Source organism: Rhinoderma darwinii, chromosome 10, assembly GCF_050947455.1.
Source record: "Rhinoderma darwinii isolate aRhiDar2 chromosome 10, aRhiDar2.hap1, whole genome shotgun sequence".
In the NCBI taxonomy this organism is placed as follows: Eukaryota; Metazoa; Chordata; class Amphibia; order Anura; family Rhinodermatidae; genus Rhinoderma; species Rhinoderma darwinii.
The window spans coordinates 17,916,677-17,936,687 of NC_134696.1; the positions used below are offsets into that span (position 1 = coordinate 17,916,677).

Below are 20,011 nucleotides of genomic sequence, written 5' to 3' on the forward strand. Positions count from 1 at the left end.
TGCGGCGTCATCCTGGGAGGTGGGGCCGGATGACAAGAGAGGGACGCGTCACCAAGGCAACGGCCGGGAGCCCGGACTGGGGGAAGCAGGAAGTTCTTGGTAAGTGTGAAAGTCTTTTTTTATTCACAGGTTGGTGTATATTGTGTTCGGCATTCACTGTCGAGGGTGCTGAAAGAGTTACTGCCGATCAGTTAGCTCTTTCAGCACCTTGGACAGTGACGGGCGTCGACTAGTCTCATCTCTATGATGGCGGCTGCGCGAAAATCACGCAGCCGCGCATCATACACGGATGACACACGGAGCTGCCAAGTGCCTTTTGCGCGCGCAAAACGCAGCGTTTTTTGCGCGCGCAAAACGCACACGCTCGTGTAAATGAGGCCTTAGGCTGTGGTGCTCGGTTACCCTGTTGCTGCCACTAGGGGGCATCTGCAAACAGATGTATATGGATCCTATTGACCTGAATATAGATCTCCCCCTAGTGGTGACAAGAGGCAAATGAATTGAATTTTTTCCAGAATGTGTAAGAGGGCAGAACAGAGTAACGCTGCTCTGCGCTGAAGAAACAGAGTCCCTGCGTCTTATCAAGAATATTAGCAAAAATTATTTTTGCTGCCCATAATTAATACTTCATACTACAGTATATATAGACTGTATACCGTATTACGTCACCATATACAGGTCATATCGCTGGCAAGAAGGAGCTTAGACTAGGGACATAGTTCACACATTACCGGTACTGATCTCACCCTCAGACACAGCGATTTCCTAGATTACTTATGGCCCAGTCATTTATAGTCATGGAGTTTTGAATAAACATGGTGACAACGCGCAGCGCCGAGGACGCGAGGTGACTGCGGCTATTGTGGAGCTGCCGTAGTGAATGGAGTAACACCGCACACTAATAAAGAGACAGCAGAATCTTTTATATTTCATAAATAATGTATACATTATATACAGCTCATATATAGGCTACAGTACGGGCCCGGGTCAGTCCTCACCTGCGCCGGGATCCACGGAAAAGCCAAGGCGCAAATAACAACACGGTTTTAGTGATATATTTTTATGTGTGGACAGGGTCAGTCCGGAGGCGGACGAGGTCACGGTGGTTTAAACTGGACCCGTCGTCACGGATAAATAATACGAAATGTCCCAGGTGCCATTTTGGATTACCTTTAGGGGTTCTCCCCCCCCCCCCCCTCACATGTTGGTACTTCTTACATATCGGAGTGGGTCCCTTAAGAGTTGTCATTTCCCTTCCCACACAGCAGTGACCCCCGTAGGGGTTGTCACTTGCCCTTCCTAACACAGGACTGGCATCAGTAGGGCTTGTTGCTTCCCAACCCCCACCCTGCAATAACTCCCATAGAGGTTGTCACTTCTACATCCCAACACAAGAGCGGTGACTATAGAAGTTGTCTCTCCCCTCCCATCACACAGCCGGGGATCCATGGAGGTTAGAATTTCCCTTTACAACAGAAAAGTAAATAATGGAGTAGGAGTCACCTTGTCAAATATGTCAAAAACGTTTACATAAATTTGGCGTCATGGAAATGCCTTGTCCGTGCACCCGCTGCACCCACTGCACCCGTCCTCCATCTCCTACAGGTCTGAACGTTCCTCTATAGCGGCAGAACGATCTCTCACTAAAAGAGCAATAACGTATTAACGCATTTCCTTGTTCATTATACAGGACAATGATCGTGAATGCAAATATATACAAATGCTCGCTCACCGATCATCGGCCCGGGTACAATGTCCTTAAGGGCTTATTCACACGAACATTATATACGTCCGTGTGACGGCCATTAAAACAGGACGCACGTATTTCAATGGGGCCGTTCACGCGGCCGTTGTTTCAACAGACCATGTGAAGGGTCTATTGAAGAAATACTCCTATTTTCTTCCTCAAGTCTGTGAGGGATCCGTGAAAATATTGGAGTTTTTAACGTCCGAGTTTGCACTCGTTCGTGTGAATAAGCCTTTAAGGCCCTATTATACCGGTCGATTTTGGTCGGTGCGGCAAGACAGCTTGTTGATCGGCGCTCGTTTGCTCCTGTCACACGGAGCTATGGATGGGGACGAGCGGTTGTTACTCTGATCGCTCGTCCCCATACATTATTATCACGTTGGCAGCGCTTCTCTCTGTTTACACACCAGGATGTGCTGCCGACAACGATAATATTTTAAAACGTTACGATCCGCAGATGATCGAGAGTTTGCCTGATAATTGCCCGGTTTAAAATCCCCTTAAGTCAACCTGAGGCCAATCTGGTTAATCAAAGGCAAAGATAAGAAAGTGTAACCACTGAACTTCTATTTGCAGTAAAGGGTTATTTCCAACTTAGACATAGGATATGGTAAAAATGTCTGACAGATGTGGGTTCCAGCTCTGGGACCTCTACCTATATCGGGGCTAGGGTCACCGACCCCTATTTTGGACCTATTTAAATAAAAAACGATTTTAAGGATGGACAGTCACTTTAAGGGTATGTTCACACAGGGTGTATATGCTGCTTAAAAAAAAATACACAGCGTATCCACCCTGGACCCCGCAAGGATTTTCCGGACGAAAAACCGCACCAAATTTTTAGGCCGGAAGGTTCGCTCTGGAGAAACAGCAGTGAATATACTTACCCGTCGTCATGGCGACACATCCCTCTGATGTCCTGTGGCCCAGACTCCTGGGATGTTTCATTCCATGAGACCGCTGCAGCCAATCACAGCTGCAGCGGTCACATGGAATGCAACGTCATCCCGAGAAGCCGGTCTGGACGTAGGATTTTTTGCGGCAGAAGTGCAGCTTAGCCGCTGCAAAAATCGCAACATCTGCTCTTTGTTGCAGGTTTTACCTTCGCATTGAATTCAATGGGGAAAACACGCAATAGAAAAGCAGCGATTCCGCAGCATAAATTGACATGCTGCAGGTTAAAAAAAACGCACCGCAGGTCAATTTATGAACGTTTTTTCGGCTTATTTTCTTGCACAGCGTTTGGATGAGATTTGTTCAAATGGATACTGTATTATACTGCCAATTGTCCGCAATTAAATAATTTGTGGAAAATCTGCAGTATTTACGCTGCGCGTGGACATACCCTGAGGGGAAGCACTCGTGCCCTACACACAATGTTTCCTATTGCAGACCTAGATGTGAGGTATCGATTTGTGTCTTATTCCCGAGGTGCAGGATAAACACATATAATGCACCTTTTATAAGAGCAGCAAATATTTCATCTGGATTCAGGACCTCATTGTTCTGTATAAACCTGGAACACGATATCTGTGAAAAGGGCCATACAGAGAGTCGAGTGCAAGTTAGTGATTCCAGAGACCGTGCAGGAAGAACGCCAATACCTGGGGGTAAACGCAATGAGTTCTCAGCCAATATCTTCCCTCTGGAGCGGAGCCGTTCTCTCATAGAACTTCAGACTTGATCATGGACACATCCAAGGCTTCATCCGTCAAGTCTACGGCGGAGCCGCTCTGCCAGGACTGTTCAGCGGCTGCCGCCACCTGGAGTGCGCAGATATACTGCTCTTTGGTAATAACTGGATGTGATATTCCTGCAAAATAAAAAAGATACCAAGTTCTGTAATCTCCGCTGGGGTGCAGAGGATCATATACAACATCATGATATTTGTTACGAATACAACCACAACACTGTTCACACAAGACATAACAGATATAGGACATGGTTTAAAACATACGTCCACAGCGAAGACCATTTTAAAGTTTATACATAGAATGAATCTACATAAAAAATGTGTCACTTTGTATATACCGTACAATACTTCTCCTGTACTGATCCTGAGGTATATCCTGTATTATACTCCAGAGCTGCACTCACTATTCTGCTGGTGGAGTCACTGTGTACATACATTACATTACTTATCCTGTACTGATCCTGAGTTACATCCTGTATTATACTCCAGAGCTGCACTCACTATTCTGCTGGTGAAGTCACTGTGTACATACATTACATTACTTATCCTGTACTGATCCTGAGTTACAGCCTGTATTATACTCCAGAGCTGCACTCACTATTCTGCTGGTGGAGTCACTGTGTACATACATTACATTACTTATCTTGTACTGATCCAGGGTTACATCCTGTATTATACTCCAGAGCTGCACTCACTATTCTGCTGGTGGAGTCACTGTGTACATACATTACATTACTTATCCTGTACTGATCCTGAGTTACATCCTGTATTATACTCCAGAGCTGCAGTCACTATTCTGCTGGTGGAGTCACTGTGTACATACATTACATTACTTATCCTGTACTGATCCTGAGTTACATCCTGTATTATACTCCAGAGCTGCACTCACTATTCTGCTGGTGGAGTCACTGTGTACATACATTACATTACTTATCCTGCACTAATCCTGAGTTACATCCTGTATTATACTCCAGAGCTGCACTCACTATTCTGCTGGTTGTCAGTGTAGATAAGCATGGTAAGCAGACACCACTAACACCATAGCTGTGATTCTATAATCTATGTTAGTTTTACATCAGGTTACTGTACAGTGCCCGGTCTATAGACTACAAGGTCAGTTAAAACAGTAAACCAACATAAAATGCTGAGAGATTTCAACTGTGAATCCTGGAGAATAGTGAATGCAGCTCTAGAGGAGAATACAGGATGTAAATTGCTAAAAGATAAGCAATGTGTTTATAAAGATTCCCTTTATGATTTTTCTAGAGATGCACAGCTCGTTACAGTACAGAGCTCTGAACAATAGATTCCCTCTATTAGATGGGGGATCAGTCTATAATGTCAGTACTAGCCATATATATTCAGAGTGGTTCAGTCAATGACCACGTTAAATTTTGGAAACCGAATCAGGGACAGTCAAGAGCACAGCAGAAAGGCATCACCACTGACCTTTGATGGTACGTATAAAATGGCGGAAGAGCTCTTTGTAGGCCTCTCTGTATCTTTCGTTGTGTGTCTGGGAGGGCGTCGGGAGAGATGAACCGTTCTCTATAATGCACAGTGGATTCTGATTGTCTAAACGTAATGATCCTTGCAAGCCATATAACTAGAAGGAAGAAGGTGACAGTAAACGGATCATGAAGTGTCGTCCTGCAGGGATCCCCGCGATCAGCTGTAATCTGTGAGGAAACCTGGCAGTAAGTGTTCAGTTTCCCTGCGGCGCCACCACAGGAGAAATGAAGCATTACACCGTCTCCATTCATATCAATGTGTAGTCTGTGTAATGCAGGACAGGACGGGTCCTCCAGAGCCAAAGACGTTCTTTGTAACCGCTCTGACCAAGAGATGAGGATCCTGAACAGGGGCTGTACCCAACCCCAAACAGATGATAGGGACTGGGTGACAACCAGTATGAATGCAAATACAATTTCCACAGGAGTTGTCTCTAACTTTTCTTAGACTCCTGAATGGCAATTCTGCCTACTTCTTGCAAAGATTCAGATGTGAAAGAACGCATTATTACGTAGGCGGAGTTGTTGTCCAGGAGCCTGGGAAAGCTGGGTGGCAATTCCTGTGGGACTTCTGATTATCACAAAAAAAAGAGAGAAATATAATTTTTTTTAAGAGAAGACCAATCAAGGACTTATATATAATATTGTGTGTGTTTTTAGGGGGTAATGTTCTTTTGGATAAAGAGTGTGAAGCGATTCATGACACGAGGGGTACATTCATCCTGCAGGACCATGACAGGTAATTAGTCCAACACTTTGTTAGTTGGAGGACAGGGATACCAGTCCCTATAAATCAGCTAGGACAGAAGATAAAGCCGTCCTGTGTATGGCAGAGGTGTTTTACTTGTGCGGTTTTGTCTCTACACTCCATGTGACAATCATTAGGTAAAATCACCTCTAATCTCTGATCGCAGGATTTGGTGCAGTGCTGACTGACGTCCAAGTTCACGACGGCTCCACTGGAAAACTTCATGCTGATGTTGACGGTGTCCGCGTCCCTGAAGGTAATCATGTCTGGGGGCAAAAAGCATTTCTTACATTACATGATGAGCAATCAGTCCTCTCCTGTATTATTTCTGATTTTACGACGAGGCTCTGTAGGTAAGTTCACAAGCAGCCGATTTGCTGCAGAAACGTCCATGTATGTGATTGGTGTTGGTAAAAAAAAATCATGCGGACGCTGCAAAAACCGGACGTACGGCCCAGATTTTCAGTTGTAGAGATTTATGCATCAAATCTTGTATGTGAACAACTTTAAGGCAGAATCCACTTTGTTAAGTCAGATATGAGTTATTTCCCCTATCAACATACAGCGAGGAGGTATCTGCATAGTGAATGCCAATCATGCACCCTAAAACCAGGACACCTGAACCTCATACCGGGACAGTAGGTAGAAACATATGGGATCTGCACTTCTGTTCATGAAGACGGTGTTCATGGTGTTCTAAGACCTACCTGAACAGAACGCATGTCCGAGGGAGAAGACCGTGTCCGGCAGGTTTTCTCCCAGTAACCAGGTGACAATGTCTATATCATGTAAGGCAGAGTTGTAAAAAATACCTCCTGGTAAAAAATAAAAGAGGTTATTGTTTTCTTCAAATAGCTGGTGACATGAAGAGAGAGAGTCGACCTCCTAAAGTCTAAGTCAGGTCAAATGATACCCGCAAATCCCGTATGTCAGTGAATGTGCACTCGAGTCAACACACAGACTGTAGTTTTGTTATATAGAGATAGTTCTGTGGTCAGATTTGCATCCACAACCCCAGCGCGGCAGGTCCGCACACATAAGCCCTAAGGCTGGATTCACACGAGCATGTTCGGTCCGTAAAGGACGGAACGTATTTCGGCCGCAAGTCCCGGACCGAACACAGTGCAGGGAGCCGGGCTCCTAGCATCATAGTTATGTACGACGCTAGGAGTCCCTGCCTCTCCTGTACTATAATCATGTTTTCAGTACGGGACAGTAGTTCCACGGAGAGGCAGGGACTCCTAGCGTCGTACATAACTATGGTGCTAGGAGCCCGGCTCCCTGCACTGTGTTCGGTCCGGGACTTGCGGCCGAAATACGTTCCGTCCTTTACGGACCGAACATGCTCGTGTGAACCCAGCCTAACTCTCCGTTACGTTCACACGATTGCTTAGACCGTTTGCTCAGCTAACTGTACCTGACGTCTTGATCTTGCCGACAGAAGAGCAGGGGAAGGTGCGGCTGACTGTAGACAGTTTCTGTATTCGGCCCAGGGCATTTTTCTGTTGAATCTTCTTAAATAGGTATTTTAAGGCTGGATCAAAGCGCCTGTGTAGACACAACATAAAATAGATCTCTAACCTGTCGCTCTCCGGCTGTTGGGTAACTACAACTCCCACCATACCTTGGGCTGTCAGGGCGTGCGGACAGCCATAGATTGCAGACCACTGCGGTCCAAAAGGGACAATGAGCTTCCACTAATCCAACAAACTTAATAAAGGATAGAAACAGGCAATTAAATTCCCCTTTCTTCGTGAATATACATGTGAGGTTCAGCTGCAGGTCAGCGCCTTCATTGTTCTCACGATCAGTGGGGTCCAATCGGATGGCCCCTCACCCGCCACACCCCAGCAATATGTAATCAATGTTACAGTGTTTTATAGTGAAGATTAGGTGGATGTGTCCAGTAACTGCTCCACGGCGTCTCACATCATCTACGTGAAGCCCACCTCCCCTCCTATAACTTACTTGTAGAAGCCGCACACCAGAGGCTTCCCGTGTTTCTCGGCCTCATCGAAGCACGCTTCAACGGTGCGCCTGCTCGTGCTCAGCAGCTTCTCACACAGCACGGCCTTCCCTAGAAATAAACACACAGAGATCTGTGCAAATATTTGTCAACTCCTTTTGCATTTGGATTCTACAGCAGAAAAGCATCGGTTACCAAAAAGTGACAAACGACATCACAATTTCCTGCAAATATAAAATATGTCCAATGATGTCAGGAAAAAGTCCCAACATGTACCAGACGGGCCTCACACTTGGCCTGCGGCTCTCAGGACATGCTGGGAGTTGTTTTTTCAGTACCGGTAGATTAGACACCAATCACTTACCAGCTTTTAATGTCTCCAGGGTCATGACAGCAGCAACTTCTGGTGGAGAACAAATCACAACCCCGGACACTCTGCAAATAAAGTCCAAAGATTAATCCAAAGCACAAACCATACAAGATATAAGCAGCAGCTACGCGGATACCCGGAGGAACAGCTGACACGTTACACTGGACACCGCATTGTGCATCTGCTACAGACACACGCGATTGGCTGGAACGCCTAGCCCATCAGCATGCACTAGTGATATGCCTGTGATTGGCTACAGCCAATTACAGCATGACTTAGGGGCAAGTTAAACCAATCAGAAACGACTATATTATTGATGTGCATGGGCTGATTGACTGTCTGGTAGGGCCTCCCTGTTGTACTGGACTGGGATGTACCTGCGCCGGACAAGCTGCTCCTCTGGACACCACGTGAAGGCGGATCTATCTTATGTATACTGTGCACTGTACAGGACTCTCTGGGACTCCCCGGCTCTTCCTTACTGGTGTGTATATATATATATATAATTACTTTATCTGTATAAGTTATCTGCCATTTTTCTTTCATTTTCATTAGATCTTATTTTGGGGTGACAGGTTGGGGGATTTGGAGTTGTGGTAAAAGTCACAATACCTTTAAAAGGAGTTGTCCCAAGATTAAGATTTGTGAACTTTCACAGGACAGGTAATAAACGTCTGATGGCTGTAGATCCCACAGATCTCTAGAACGGGGGGTCCTGAACCCCCCCCCCATTCCTCCTCACTACAAGATTGCAGTGAGGAGGGGCTTAAATGGAGAGGATGAGCTGCTCCATTCAATGCCTATGGGACTGAAACAGCCTAACGCTCTCTCAGTCTTTAAATCGTCCCGAACTCTCCCGTTCCTCCTCACTGCTAGACTGCAGTGAGGAGGACATTAAATGGAGCGGTAGTCGAGCATGCGTGCTGCACTACAGTCTATGGGACTGATGGAAACAGCAGAGTACAGCGCTCAGCTGTTTCCGGCATTCTCATAGACAATGTATGGAGCGGCGGGCGCATGCTTGACCGTCACTCTATTCAAGCTCCTCTACACTGTAGGGGGTGCAGTGAGGATCGATGGGGCCCCCAGTGAATACACAATTATCACTTATTCTGTGGATAGGTGACGATTGTCTATTCTGGAACAACTCCTTTAACACATGCGGTTCTATCTTACCTTTGGTCACTGAGGGCGATGTCCACATCCTGCTCCTGCAGCACTTTCGTCTTGGCTAAGAGTCCTTCGCTAAAAGCCGTCTCCACCGCCAAACGCTGATTTTCTACAATGTAGTACAGGCGGCAGCCGTTTTCTTCTGCTAAGCATTGAAGCAAAGCATGGCTGCCGTGGCTCACCCCTATGACAGCCAGCCCAATATTACTCTCCCGAGAGCCATCTCTGCTGTAAAGACCTCCAGGGACAATGCTGTTGGAAGCTTCGGAGATGACGTGCCTTTGGTTGGTTTGTTTAGAAGAAATGGACGGATTCTGGATGTGGATGATTCCGAATGATGACGGCAGCGAGGAGGAGGTTGACGGTGCTGGATCTTCTCTTCCAGACATGATGTTGGTGGTGGAACTGATATATGGATGACCAGAAAGAGAGGTCTGAAGATAACGGTTGAGTGGAGGTGATGGCCCTGGGCTACTGGTGCTCATAGTATTAGTGATAGAGTTGGCCTGCAGTATAAAGGAGGGCGGACGATGAAGAGAAGAGTCCAGAGGCAGCGAGAGGTCTTCACTGTGGTCTGCACCAGTCGTTCTATAAAAAAAGCAAAGCAACATACATTGAGGCCTACACTATATACACACATCCATCTCCTTTACATGGCAGGATCCAGGACAACACATACATATGTCTGTTTCCATGACGAGTACACAGATCCGGCCATCATCGCTCCAAGAATGAACATCATTTGATTGGTTACATCTACATACAATGCTTTGCTTATGGTCCCCATTCAGGACTGTCTTCTTAACCAGAAGCTACAAGAAATGCCCCTTGCAATTGCACATGTCCTGCATTACATGGACAGCCCACAGATTTTAATGAGAACTGTGTAATGCTTCATTTCCCCTGTGGCGGCGCTGCAGGGAAATTAAACGTTTGTTGCCAGGTTCCTCTGCAGATTATATCTGATCACTGGTGGTCCCAGCAGCGGGACAGTCTGTGATCAGATCATCATTATGGGGCCCTTTTAACAAACAAGGACAATCCAAAGCGGACAACCCCTTTAACATGCGCTAAGTTACACTGTGTCTAATACTCCAGTCACTTCCAAACCTGCATCAGAATTTTGCTAATTTTCTGACAGCACCCAGGTTGCCTGACCTCAAATCTCTCTACTACATCTCCCGCAATGCACGGAGTCCGCACTGACTTATAGAATATAAAGGGGCAAAAAATAGATACATTAGCCAACTGTATCCTGAATAAGGGGGCGTGTCTGTCAGCACAGTGCTGACTGATTCCAAGTAGATACCAATAGAAATCTGTGCAAATACATGAAGTGACCCAATACAAGAGAACTAAAGTATTAGCAGCATTTTATGCCGTTATACAGTATCCCTATTATATTATGGACGGTGATAGCCGCCAGTCACTTACAGGAGCACCGGGGATCGGTTCCAGGGCTGTTTGATGAATCTCCCGTTCCTGTAATGCCTTCCTGAGGCCAAGTGCTCCAAAATCCGATCCCGTCTCACCCGCATGGGCAGCTCGCAGGATATACAGTACAGAGTCTCTACCACAGAGGTCTCTCCCGTGTCATCATGTTCCACGACGCGTCTCCTCACAGCCAAGTCGCTGAACTCCGCCGCGTAGTCGTGCAGCGTCTTCTTTTTCCTTCCCATGACAATGGGAAAAATCAAAGTCTAGAAAAGTTCAGTAAAACAGGTGTCGGTGCGGGGGTTGGGGGGGGTGTCCGTATACTCCGGACGCTGCGTTCTCATACCTCACATATGTACGTGTACCTCTCACACACCGGCGTCTATACTAATCCAATCACTGAAATTGTTTAATGCACGGAAGAACACGTGACTTTACAGCTCATATATGACATAATCCAAATTTCTATGTCTTCTCACTGTCGCCCCCTATCTTCCAATTTATTATTAAATTACATAAATAACATTGTATTTACTTTTATTGTTCTTCTCTCTAAAAACGTAAAACCCTCCCTAGCTACATCGGCCCACCTTTTGGGATTTGCAGGTCTCCCCTCTTCTCATATCGGGAGCAATTTGTAATTATTAAACCTTAATATAAATAATTAGTATCAGATATTATTATTAGACGTCCAGAGACCGCTATAATGAGCTTATAATACTCTGTATGGGGGAGGGGATTTCTAGTTCTTGCCCAAGTCTCCTATAATAGACAAGTAACCATGGTGATAAATTAGCTTTAACCCTATGTATTCCTCTAGTGGGTGTATGAAGGGGGGCAGCACTATTCAATACCTGACGATACAGAGATACTGCCCCCCTCCTCCCTTATCCCAATGCTGTCTATGAACTATATCAATTATATACTGTATATATAGGGGCTCCACATGCCGACTACACTGCTATCACCGGGCCGGTGCAACCTCTTATGTCTTCCCCGCACACAGCTCAGGACTCCCAGGCACTTCTTGTCGAGTTTACTGCTCCCAAATATAACACTCAGCTGACCCGGAAATGGAGCGATAGATGAACAGGAAGTGAATGAGTATCAGAGACGGGCGGTTCAGTGCTGTGATTAGAATGTAGTTAATGACTAGCGACATCTAGCGGTGGCTGACCGCATTACAGCGCTGTGTGTACAATATGTACAGATGGTGGCAGATTTATCAGAACTCACTAAGTAAAACAGTCTTTGATTCTCCTAGCAACCAATTACAGCGCAGCTTTCATTTTGCCAGAGCAGGTTAAGAATTTAAATCTGAGCTCTGATTGGTTGCTATGGGTATCTAGGCCAGATTTACTGTTCAGGGCTGTTCACATCTGTGGCAGAGGCGCCGTTAGAGGCTTCCGTTATAGATTTAGTTGTTTTTGCTGGACAAAATAGTGCAGAAGTAGATAAAGTATAGTTTTTGAAATTTATGCGTTCACGTAACTCAAAGTAGAAGGCATCGCCTGGACAAGAACGCTTAAAAAACATTTTTATTTTTATTAAATCTTTAAAATGCGCTATTCGAGCCTATAATTCCTATAGATACCCGGCTAACCTGCTAGGTAGGAATAGATAAGGGTGCCAATAGATTGGTTTAAATTGTTATGGAACTACTCCAAATAGCTAGTTAAATTCAGTAGCAGCGTAACACCTATAGTAGTAGTGGCATTCACACCTGATAAATATTGTCCAACTGATAATACGTGCGCATTCACACTGAACAACGATTGTACGCCTAACGCGTTTCCACGTCCTTATTTTATATAGAAAGTTTCTTCAGAGGCACGTGTATCATGTATAGTGAGACGGGGCAGATTAGCACATCGGTTTCTCGTACAGTATTGTCTGTCCGCTCTGTGTCTGCTGGAGCTTTTCTCCGCACAGCAGGCTCTGGTATCTGACCGCAGCGATGCGACAGAACGCCGGCTATTTAAGCTTTTAGCCCTGCCCTTTGGGAGGCTGGACGATTACCTCAAACATCCAAGCAGAGCGTGCCACGTCATCAGACGCCGCGCCCATTCAAGAGCTCATCCAAATCACTCCTCCCTGGGCATTTTAACCCCTTCCCGACATTTGACGTATCCATACGCCAAAGTCGGGTAGGGGAAGTATGGAACGGGCTCACGGAGTGAACCCGCTTTATACAATGCCGGTGTCGGCTGTATGTTACAGCCGACACTTCAGAGTAACGAGCGGCATCGCTCGTTTAACTCGTTAAATGATGCGGTCAATACCGACCGCAGCATTTAAATCGTTAGAAAGAGGGGGCGACCCCCTCTAATAGCTCATCGCGCCCCCCGCAACGCAATTGATGGTTGCTATGGCTGCCTGGGGGTCTAACGAAGGCCCCCAGGTCCGCCATCTTTGTGCTCTTATTAAGCGCTGTCTCCGGCAGGGCTTAATAGTTGCCTGTCAGAATCACAATATACTGCAATACATTAGTCTTGCAGTATATCGTGCAAGCGATGTAACGATCGCTGGTTGAAGTCCCCTAGGGGGACTAATAAAAAAAGTAAAAATGAGTAAAATAAAGTTGTTTTTTTTTTCATGTAAAAAAAATAAATTTAAAATTAAAAGTTCAGAAAACCCCCCTTTTCCCATTTCCCCCCTAGAGCATAGTAATAAATAAATAAATAAATAAACATAATTGGTATAGCCGCGTCCGTAAAAGTCTGAACTATTACAATATATCATTATTTAACCGGCACGGTGAACGCCATAAAAAAAAAAAATTGTAAACGCCAGAATCTCTATTTTTTGGTCACCTCATCTCCTACAAAAAATTAAATAAAAAGTGATCAAAACGTCGCATGTACCCCAAAATGGTATTATTAAAAACTACAGCTTATCCCGCAAAAAATAAGCCCTCATATCACTTAATCGACGGAAAAATAAAAAAAAGTTACGGCTCTCGGAATTTGGCGACACAAAATTAATTTTATTTTTTACACTTAGGTTTTTACTTGTAAAAGTAGTAAAATATAGGAAAAACTCTATAGATTTGGTATTTCCGTAATCGTATTGACCCACAGAATGAAGTTAACATGTTGTTTTAATTGCACGGGGAATTCCATAAAAACTATGCGCAAAAAAACAATGGAGGAGTCGCTGTTTTTTTCATTTTCTACCCCACAAATAATTTTTTCCCCGTTTCCTAGTACATTATATGGCACAATAAATGGTGCTACAAAAACTACAACTCGTCCCGCAAAAATCAAGCTTTCAGTGCGACGGAAAAAAACAAAAGTTCTGGCTTTTGGAAGGCGGGGAGGAAAAAAACTAAAATTCAAATCTGAAAGTTCTTTACGACGGGAAGGGGTTAAACGACACTTACTGTCATATAACTATATGGGAATCACCAAGCGGCTGTAATTCTAAATAATGGCGTGTATATATAGGAGAAGCAAATATGCACATATAGTTGTGGTACCTGCAAAGCGTGTAGATCAATTCTGAGGGTATGTTCACACGAGGTCATTACGTCCGTAATTGACGGACGTATTTCGGCCGCAAGTCCCGGACCGAACAGAGTGCAGGGAGCCGGGCTCCTAGCATCATAGTTATGTACGACGCTAGGAGTCCCTGCCTCGCTGCAGGACAACTGTCCCATACTGTAATCATGATTACGGACGTAATGACCTCGTGTGAACATACCCTATAACATAGTTACATAGTTACATAGTTACATAGTTAGTACGGCTGAAAAAAGACACATGTCCATCAAGTTCAACCAAGGGAAGGGAAAAGGGAAGGAAAAATTTCTACACATAGGAGCTAATATTTTTTTGTTCTAGGAAATTATCTAACCCTTTTTTAAAGCCATCTACTGTCCCTGCTGTGACCAGCTCCTGCGGTAGGCTATTCCATAAATTCACAGTTCTCACTGTAAAGAAGCCTTGTCGCCTCTGCAGCTTGAACCTTTTTTTCTCCAGACGGAGGGAGTGCCCCCTTGTTTTTTGAGGGGGTTTTACAAGGAACAGGATTTCACCATATTTTTTGTATGTGCCATTAATATATTTATATAAGTTAATCATGTCCCCCCTTAGTCTTCTTTTTTCAAGGCTAAATAGGTTTAATTCTTTCAATCTTTCCTCATAACTTAAATTCTCCATGCCCCTTATTAGCTTCGTTGCTCTTCTTTGTATTTTTTCCAACTCCAGGGCATCCTTTCTATGAACTGGAGCCCAGAACTGAACTGCATATTCTAGATGAGGCCTCACTAATGCTTTGTAAAGTGGCATTATTACATCCCTGTCCCGCGAGTCCATGCCTCTTTTAATACACGACAATATCCTGCTGGCCTTTGAAGCAGCTGATTGACACTGCATGCTGTTATTGAGTTTATGATTTACAAGTACACCCAGATCCTTCTCAACAAGTGAATCCGCCAGTGTAGCGCCCCCTAGGACATATGATGCATGCAGGTTGTTGGTACCAAGATGCATAACTTTACATTTATCTACATTAAACTTCATTTGCCAAGTGGACGCCCAAACACTTAGTTTGTTTAAATCTGCCTGTAATTCATGAACATCTTCCATAGTCTGAACTATATTACATAGCTTGGTGTCATCTGCAAAAATAGAAATAGTGCTATTAATCCCTTCCTCTATATCATTAATAAATAAGTTGAATAATAGTGGTCCCAGCACTGAACCCTGGGGTACACCACTTATAACCGGGGACCATTCAGAGAAGGAATCATTGACCACAACCCTCTGGATACGGTCCTTGAGCCAATTCTCAATCCAATTACAAACTATATTTTCTAAACCTATAGTCCTTAATTTACCCATTAGGCGTCTATGGGGGACAGTGTCAAATGCCTTTGCAAAGTCCAAAAACACTAAATCCACAGCGGCCCCTCTGTCTAGACTTCTGCTCACCTCTTCATAAAAACAGATTAGGTTAGTTTGACAACTTCTGTCCTTAGTAAAACCGTGCTGGCTGTCACTTATAATGTTATTTATTGTCACATAATCCTGTATATAGTCCCTCAATAGCCGCTCAAACATTTTCCCCACGATGGATGTTAAGCTTACTGGTCTATAATTACCCGGGGAAGACCTAGAGCCCTTTTTGAAAATAGGCACCACATTTGCCCTGCGCCAGTCCCTTGGCACTATACCAGTCACTAGAGATTCTCTGAATATTATGAAAAGGGGGACAGAAATAACTGAACTAAGCTCTTTAAGAATTCTAGGGTGTAACCCATCTGGTCCCGGAGCCTTGTGCACATTTATTTTATTTAATTTAGCTTGGACCATCTCTACATTCATCCAATTCAGTATATCAACTGATATATTAACAGCACTGGCACCGGCTACATCAGCTGCTCTTTCTTCTGTTGTATATACAGAGCTAAAGAACCCATTTAGTAACTCTGCCTTCTCTTGATCCCCTGTGATCAACTCCCCATTACCATTATCTAGGGGTCCTACATGTTCAGACCTTGGCTTTTTTGCATTTATAATCATATTGTAGCACCACATCCGGTCGTTCATACGAGAATTCTGACTTCATCAATTGTAAGTCTCAGGGCTTATTTAGACGAACGTGATATACGTCCGTGCAACGCGCGTGATTTTCACGCGCCTCGCACGGACCTATGTTAGTCTATGGAGCCGTGCAGACTGTCCGTGAGTTTTACGAAGCGTGTGTCCACTGTGTAAAACTCACGACATGCCCGTTATTTGTGCGTTGTTCGCGCATCGCGCACCCATTGAAGTCAATGGGTGCGTGAAAATCTCGCGCAACACACGGAAGGACTTCCGTGGGACGCGCGTGATTCGCGCAACAGCTGTCAAAAGTATGAATGAAAACAGAAAAGCACCACGTGCTACAAACATACAAACAGAGTGATGGCGGCTGCGCGAAAATCACACAGCCACGAATCATACGAGGGTGACACACAAAGCTGTTAAGTACCGTTTGCGTGCGTTTTTTGCGCGCGCAAAACGCACGCGCTCGTGTGAATCCGGCCTCAAGGTGTCATATATGTGATGACATGCAGCTGTGATATCCAATATGTGGAGAAAACCATTCGCGAATTTTGCAGACGTATCAGAGACCATATAAATGATACGGTTAAACGAGCTGATACTCCGATCGCGCGCCATTTCTGCGAATGGTATCAGGGTAACCCTGACCATCTGAGATTAGAGGGGATTGAATGGGTACGTCCTCATCCTAGAGGGGGTGACTGGGATAAACGTCTATTTCCGTTACAGACTGTTAACCCCTTCACGACATTTGTCGTAAGTATACGTCGTGGAAAGCCAGTGCTTCCCGCAAAATGTTGTACACTTACGACAAATGCATGGCACCGGCTCAGAAGCTGAGTCGGTGCCATCATCCCCGGATGTCAGCTGTATCTGACAGCTGACATCCTGCTGTAATGGCAGGGACCAAAGTTAACTTCGATCCCTGCCATTAACCCCTCAGATGCTTGGTTGTTAGCAGATCGGCAGCTGTGCCCTGCAATCGCACAACTGCTATTATGGCAACAGGAGACCTAACAATGGCCTCCTGTCTGCCATTACGGAAGCCGATTAGGCCCCGTCCGGAGGTGAAGCCTAATCTACTTTCTGTCAGTGAATGACTGGCAGATCTAATACAGTGCACTACGTAGGTTGAAACTTCAAGTCCCCTAGTGGGACTAAAGAAAAGTGTAAAAAAAAGTTGCAAAAAATATAATAATAGGTAATAAAATAAAACACAATCACCCTTTTTCCCTTATCAAGTCCTTTATTATTGAAAAAAAAACAAAAAACATACATATTTGGTATCGCTGCGACCACAACGGTCTGAACTATAAAAATATTACGTTATTTATTCCACGCGGTGAATGGCCTAAAAAAAACCGTAAAAAACAATGCCAGAATTTGTGTTTTTTGGTCACTTTGCCCTACAAAAATTGAAATAAAAAGTGATCAAAAAGTCGCATGTATCCAAAAATGGTACCTATAATAACAACAGCTCGTTCCGCAACAAACCAGCCCTCATACCACTAAGTCTATGAAAAAATCAAATTGGTTAAGGCTCCAATAAGTCAGGAAATAAAAATATGCAATTGTGCAGATCAGAGGGGAACATTTCATCTGTTTCAAGAGGCGATTTATCGGGGCCCTAAAATTAGGGAACCAGGAAGGGGAGAGCCCAAACATATCTGCTAGAAGCGAGGGTGCCCGTATTATACCAGGACAACACTTCCCAGCAAAATTCCCCAAACTGCAAAGGTGCAGAGTGTGGACCAAAAGTGGGATAAGTAAAGACACCGTTAATCAGTGCGACACCGGCCTGTGCAGAAATGATTGCTTCACAGCGTAACACACATCTATGGATTATTTTATCGTTTACCCCATTATTATACCACCTGACTATGCCCCTGATGCAGTGGCAGATTATCATTAGGGCGGTTTGGGCGGCCGCCCAGGGCCCAAGGCTCCCGGGGGGCCCAAGGCCAGCCGAACCGCACATGATCGCACGGGCCCCCTCACGCCCAGTGGCGTCGCTAGCACCGGAGGGGACCCCGGTGCTAGCGGCGGCAGCCACATTCATTTGTATCTGAGTCCTCAGGATTTAGATACAAATTAATACTATAGGCTGCAGCCGGTCACGTTCGGCTTGCAGCCTATAAGGCGCTGGGAAGACTCCCTGCGCAGGCCGGCGTGATGAGGTACTGCATCACGCCGGTCTGCGCATGCGTCTAGCGGGAGCGGCCGCCACAGGGTAAGGTAAGTAAACTATATATTTTTTTTAGGTGGGGACTATCGCTGTGTATATATTCAAGGAGGGGGGGATTGCTCCTTTACACTATATACAAGGGGGAGTGCTAGGTGGCCCTATATACAAGGGGGAGGGTAGCGCTGTGTGGGCCTGTATACAAAGGGGGGGAGTGCTCTGTGACACTATATACTATGGGGGAGTGCTGTGTGGCACTATATAAAAAGGGGGGAGCGCTGTGTGCACTATATGCAAGGGGGAGCGCTATGTGGCCCTATATGCAAGGGGGAGCACTGTGTGGCCCTATATACAAAGGGGGAGTGCTGTGTGACACTATATACAAAGTGGGAGCGCTGTGTGACACTATATACAAGGGGGTAGCGCTGTGTGACATTATGTACAAAGGGGGAGGGCTGTGTAGCACTATATACAAGGGGGGGCTGTGTAGCGCTATCCACAGAGGTATGTGTGTGGCGCTCTTTATAGGGGGGCTTTTTGGCGCTATTTACAAGAGGGGGAGGGCTGTGTGGCGCTCTCTATAGCGGGGCTGTATGGCACTATCTATAAGGGCTGTGTGTAACGCTCTCTACGGGGGATGTGTGGCACTATTTATGGGGGTGTGTAATATCTAACGGGGCTGTGTGTGGCACTATGTACAGGGGGTGGTGTGTGACACTATATACAGGGGGCTGTGTATGTGGTATTTTACAGTGTATGGTATTATTATATTCAGGCGCACAGTGTTTGGTGCTATTATATTTAGGGGCACAGTATGTGGCACCATGATAACTTTATTTTCGTTTATAGGTGTGGAAATGTTGGAAAAGTGAGGAGCCGAAGACATCTGAGTAGCAAATTCTGCAGAAATGGGTCATGGCCGGGAGAAGTCGTCATGAGCTCTGGACCGGATGGAGAAGAAAAGAGGAAAAAAACTACTTGAATCTGAGACGTCTTCACCTGTGAGTCACTAGATTTATAGATAATCTGTCACCTCTCTTGACATGTTTATTATAGGAAATCCTTGTATTTCACAAAAAGTCTTTCTGCAGTCCAGGACTGATAGACAATGTCAGGAGGACGTGTCCCAGCACAGTGTGAAACTGTCAGTATGTAGGGACACAGCCCTGTGACGAGGGGAATCGTAACACCCATTTGTTAATGCTTGCCCAAAAAGGTAGTGTTAAAAATAGTTATGGCGCGGCAGGGCGGCGGTGCGGAAGGGGGGCCCAAGTTTGGGTAACAGCCCATGGTCTACTTAATCTGCCACTGCCCTGATGTACTCTGCTCAGCTTACATGTGCCCCCACATTATAAGCGGAAACATCAGCAATACTGAAACAAAACTACTACCAAGCAAAATCTAAGCTTCAAAAGCCAAATGGCGCTCCCTCCCCTCTGAGCCCTACAGCGTGCCCAAACAGCAGCTTACTTCCACATATATGGCACCGCCATACCCAGGAGAACCCTTTTAACAATTTTTGGGGTGTGTGTCTCCAGTGGCATAAGCTGGGCACAACATATTTGCCACTGAACAGGCATATCTGGGGAAAAATGAAAATTTTTACTTTGCACCATCCGCAGCGCATCTATTTATGGAAAA

The 20,011-nt window shown here is 45.3% G+C and overlaps 1 protein-coding gene across 1 annotated transcript; it reads right to left on the bottom strand.

The window, feature by feature from the left end:
• Positions 1 to 902: 902 nt before the first annotated feature.
• LOC142661817 (myo-inositol 2-dehydrogenase-like) lies at positions 903 to 11,698 on the bottom strand. Its single transcript, XM_075839413.1, has 10 exons — positions 11,622 to 11,698; positions 10,640 to 10,876; positions 9,212 to 9,793; positions 8,030 to 8,100; positions 7,668 to 7,776; positions 7,117 to 7,247; positions 6,407 to 6,514; positions 5,847 to 5,965; positions 4,890 to 5,046; positions 903 to 3,560 (listed from the first exon to the last, which is right to left on the bottom strand). The coding sequence occupies exons 2-10, from the start codon at positions 10,741 to 10,743 to the stop codon at positions 3,412 to 3,414; spliced, it is 1,530 nt and encodes a 509-aa protein (XP_075695528.1). The 5' UTR covers positions 10,744 to 10,876; positions 11,622 to 11,698; the 3' UTR covers positions 903 to 3,411.
• Between the last annotated feature and the right edge of the window lie 8,313 nt (positions 11,699 to 20,011).

Coding starts and splice junctions, on each gene's coding strand:
- LOC142661817 (XM_075839413.1), bottom strand. CDS start 10,743: ATGCGGGTGAGACGGGATCGGATTTTGGAGCACTTGGCCTCAGGAAGG. Junction 7,777..8,029: donor CCTGGAGACATTAAAAGCTG/GTAAGTGATTGG, acceptor GTTTATTTCTAG/GGAAGGCCGTGCTGTGTGAG. Junction 6,515..7,116: donor CGGCAAGATCAAGACGTCAG/GTACAGTTAGCT, acceptor ATTTTTTACCAG/GAGGTATTTTTTACAACTCT.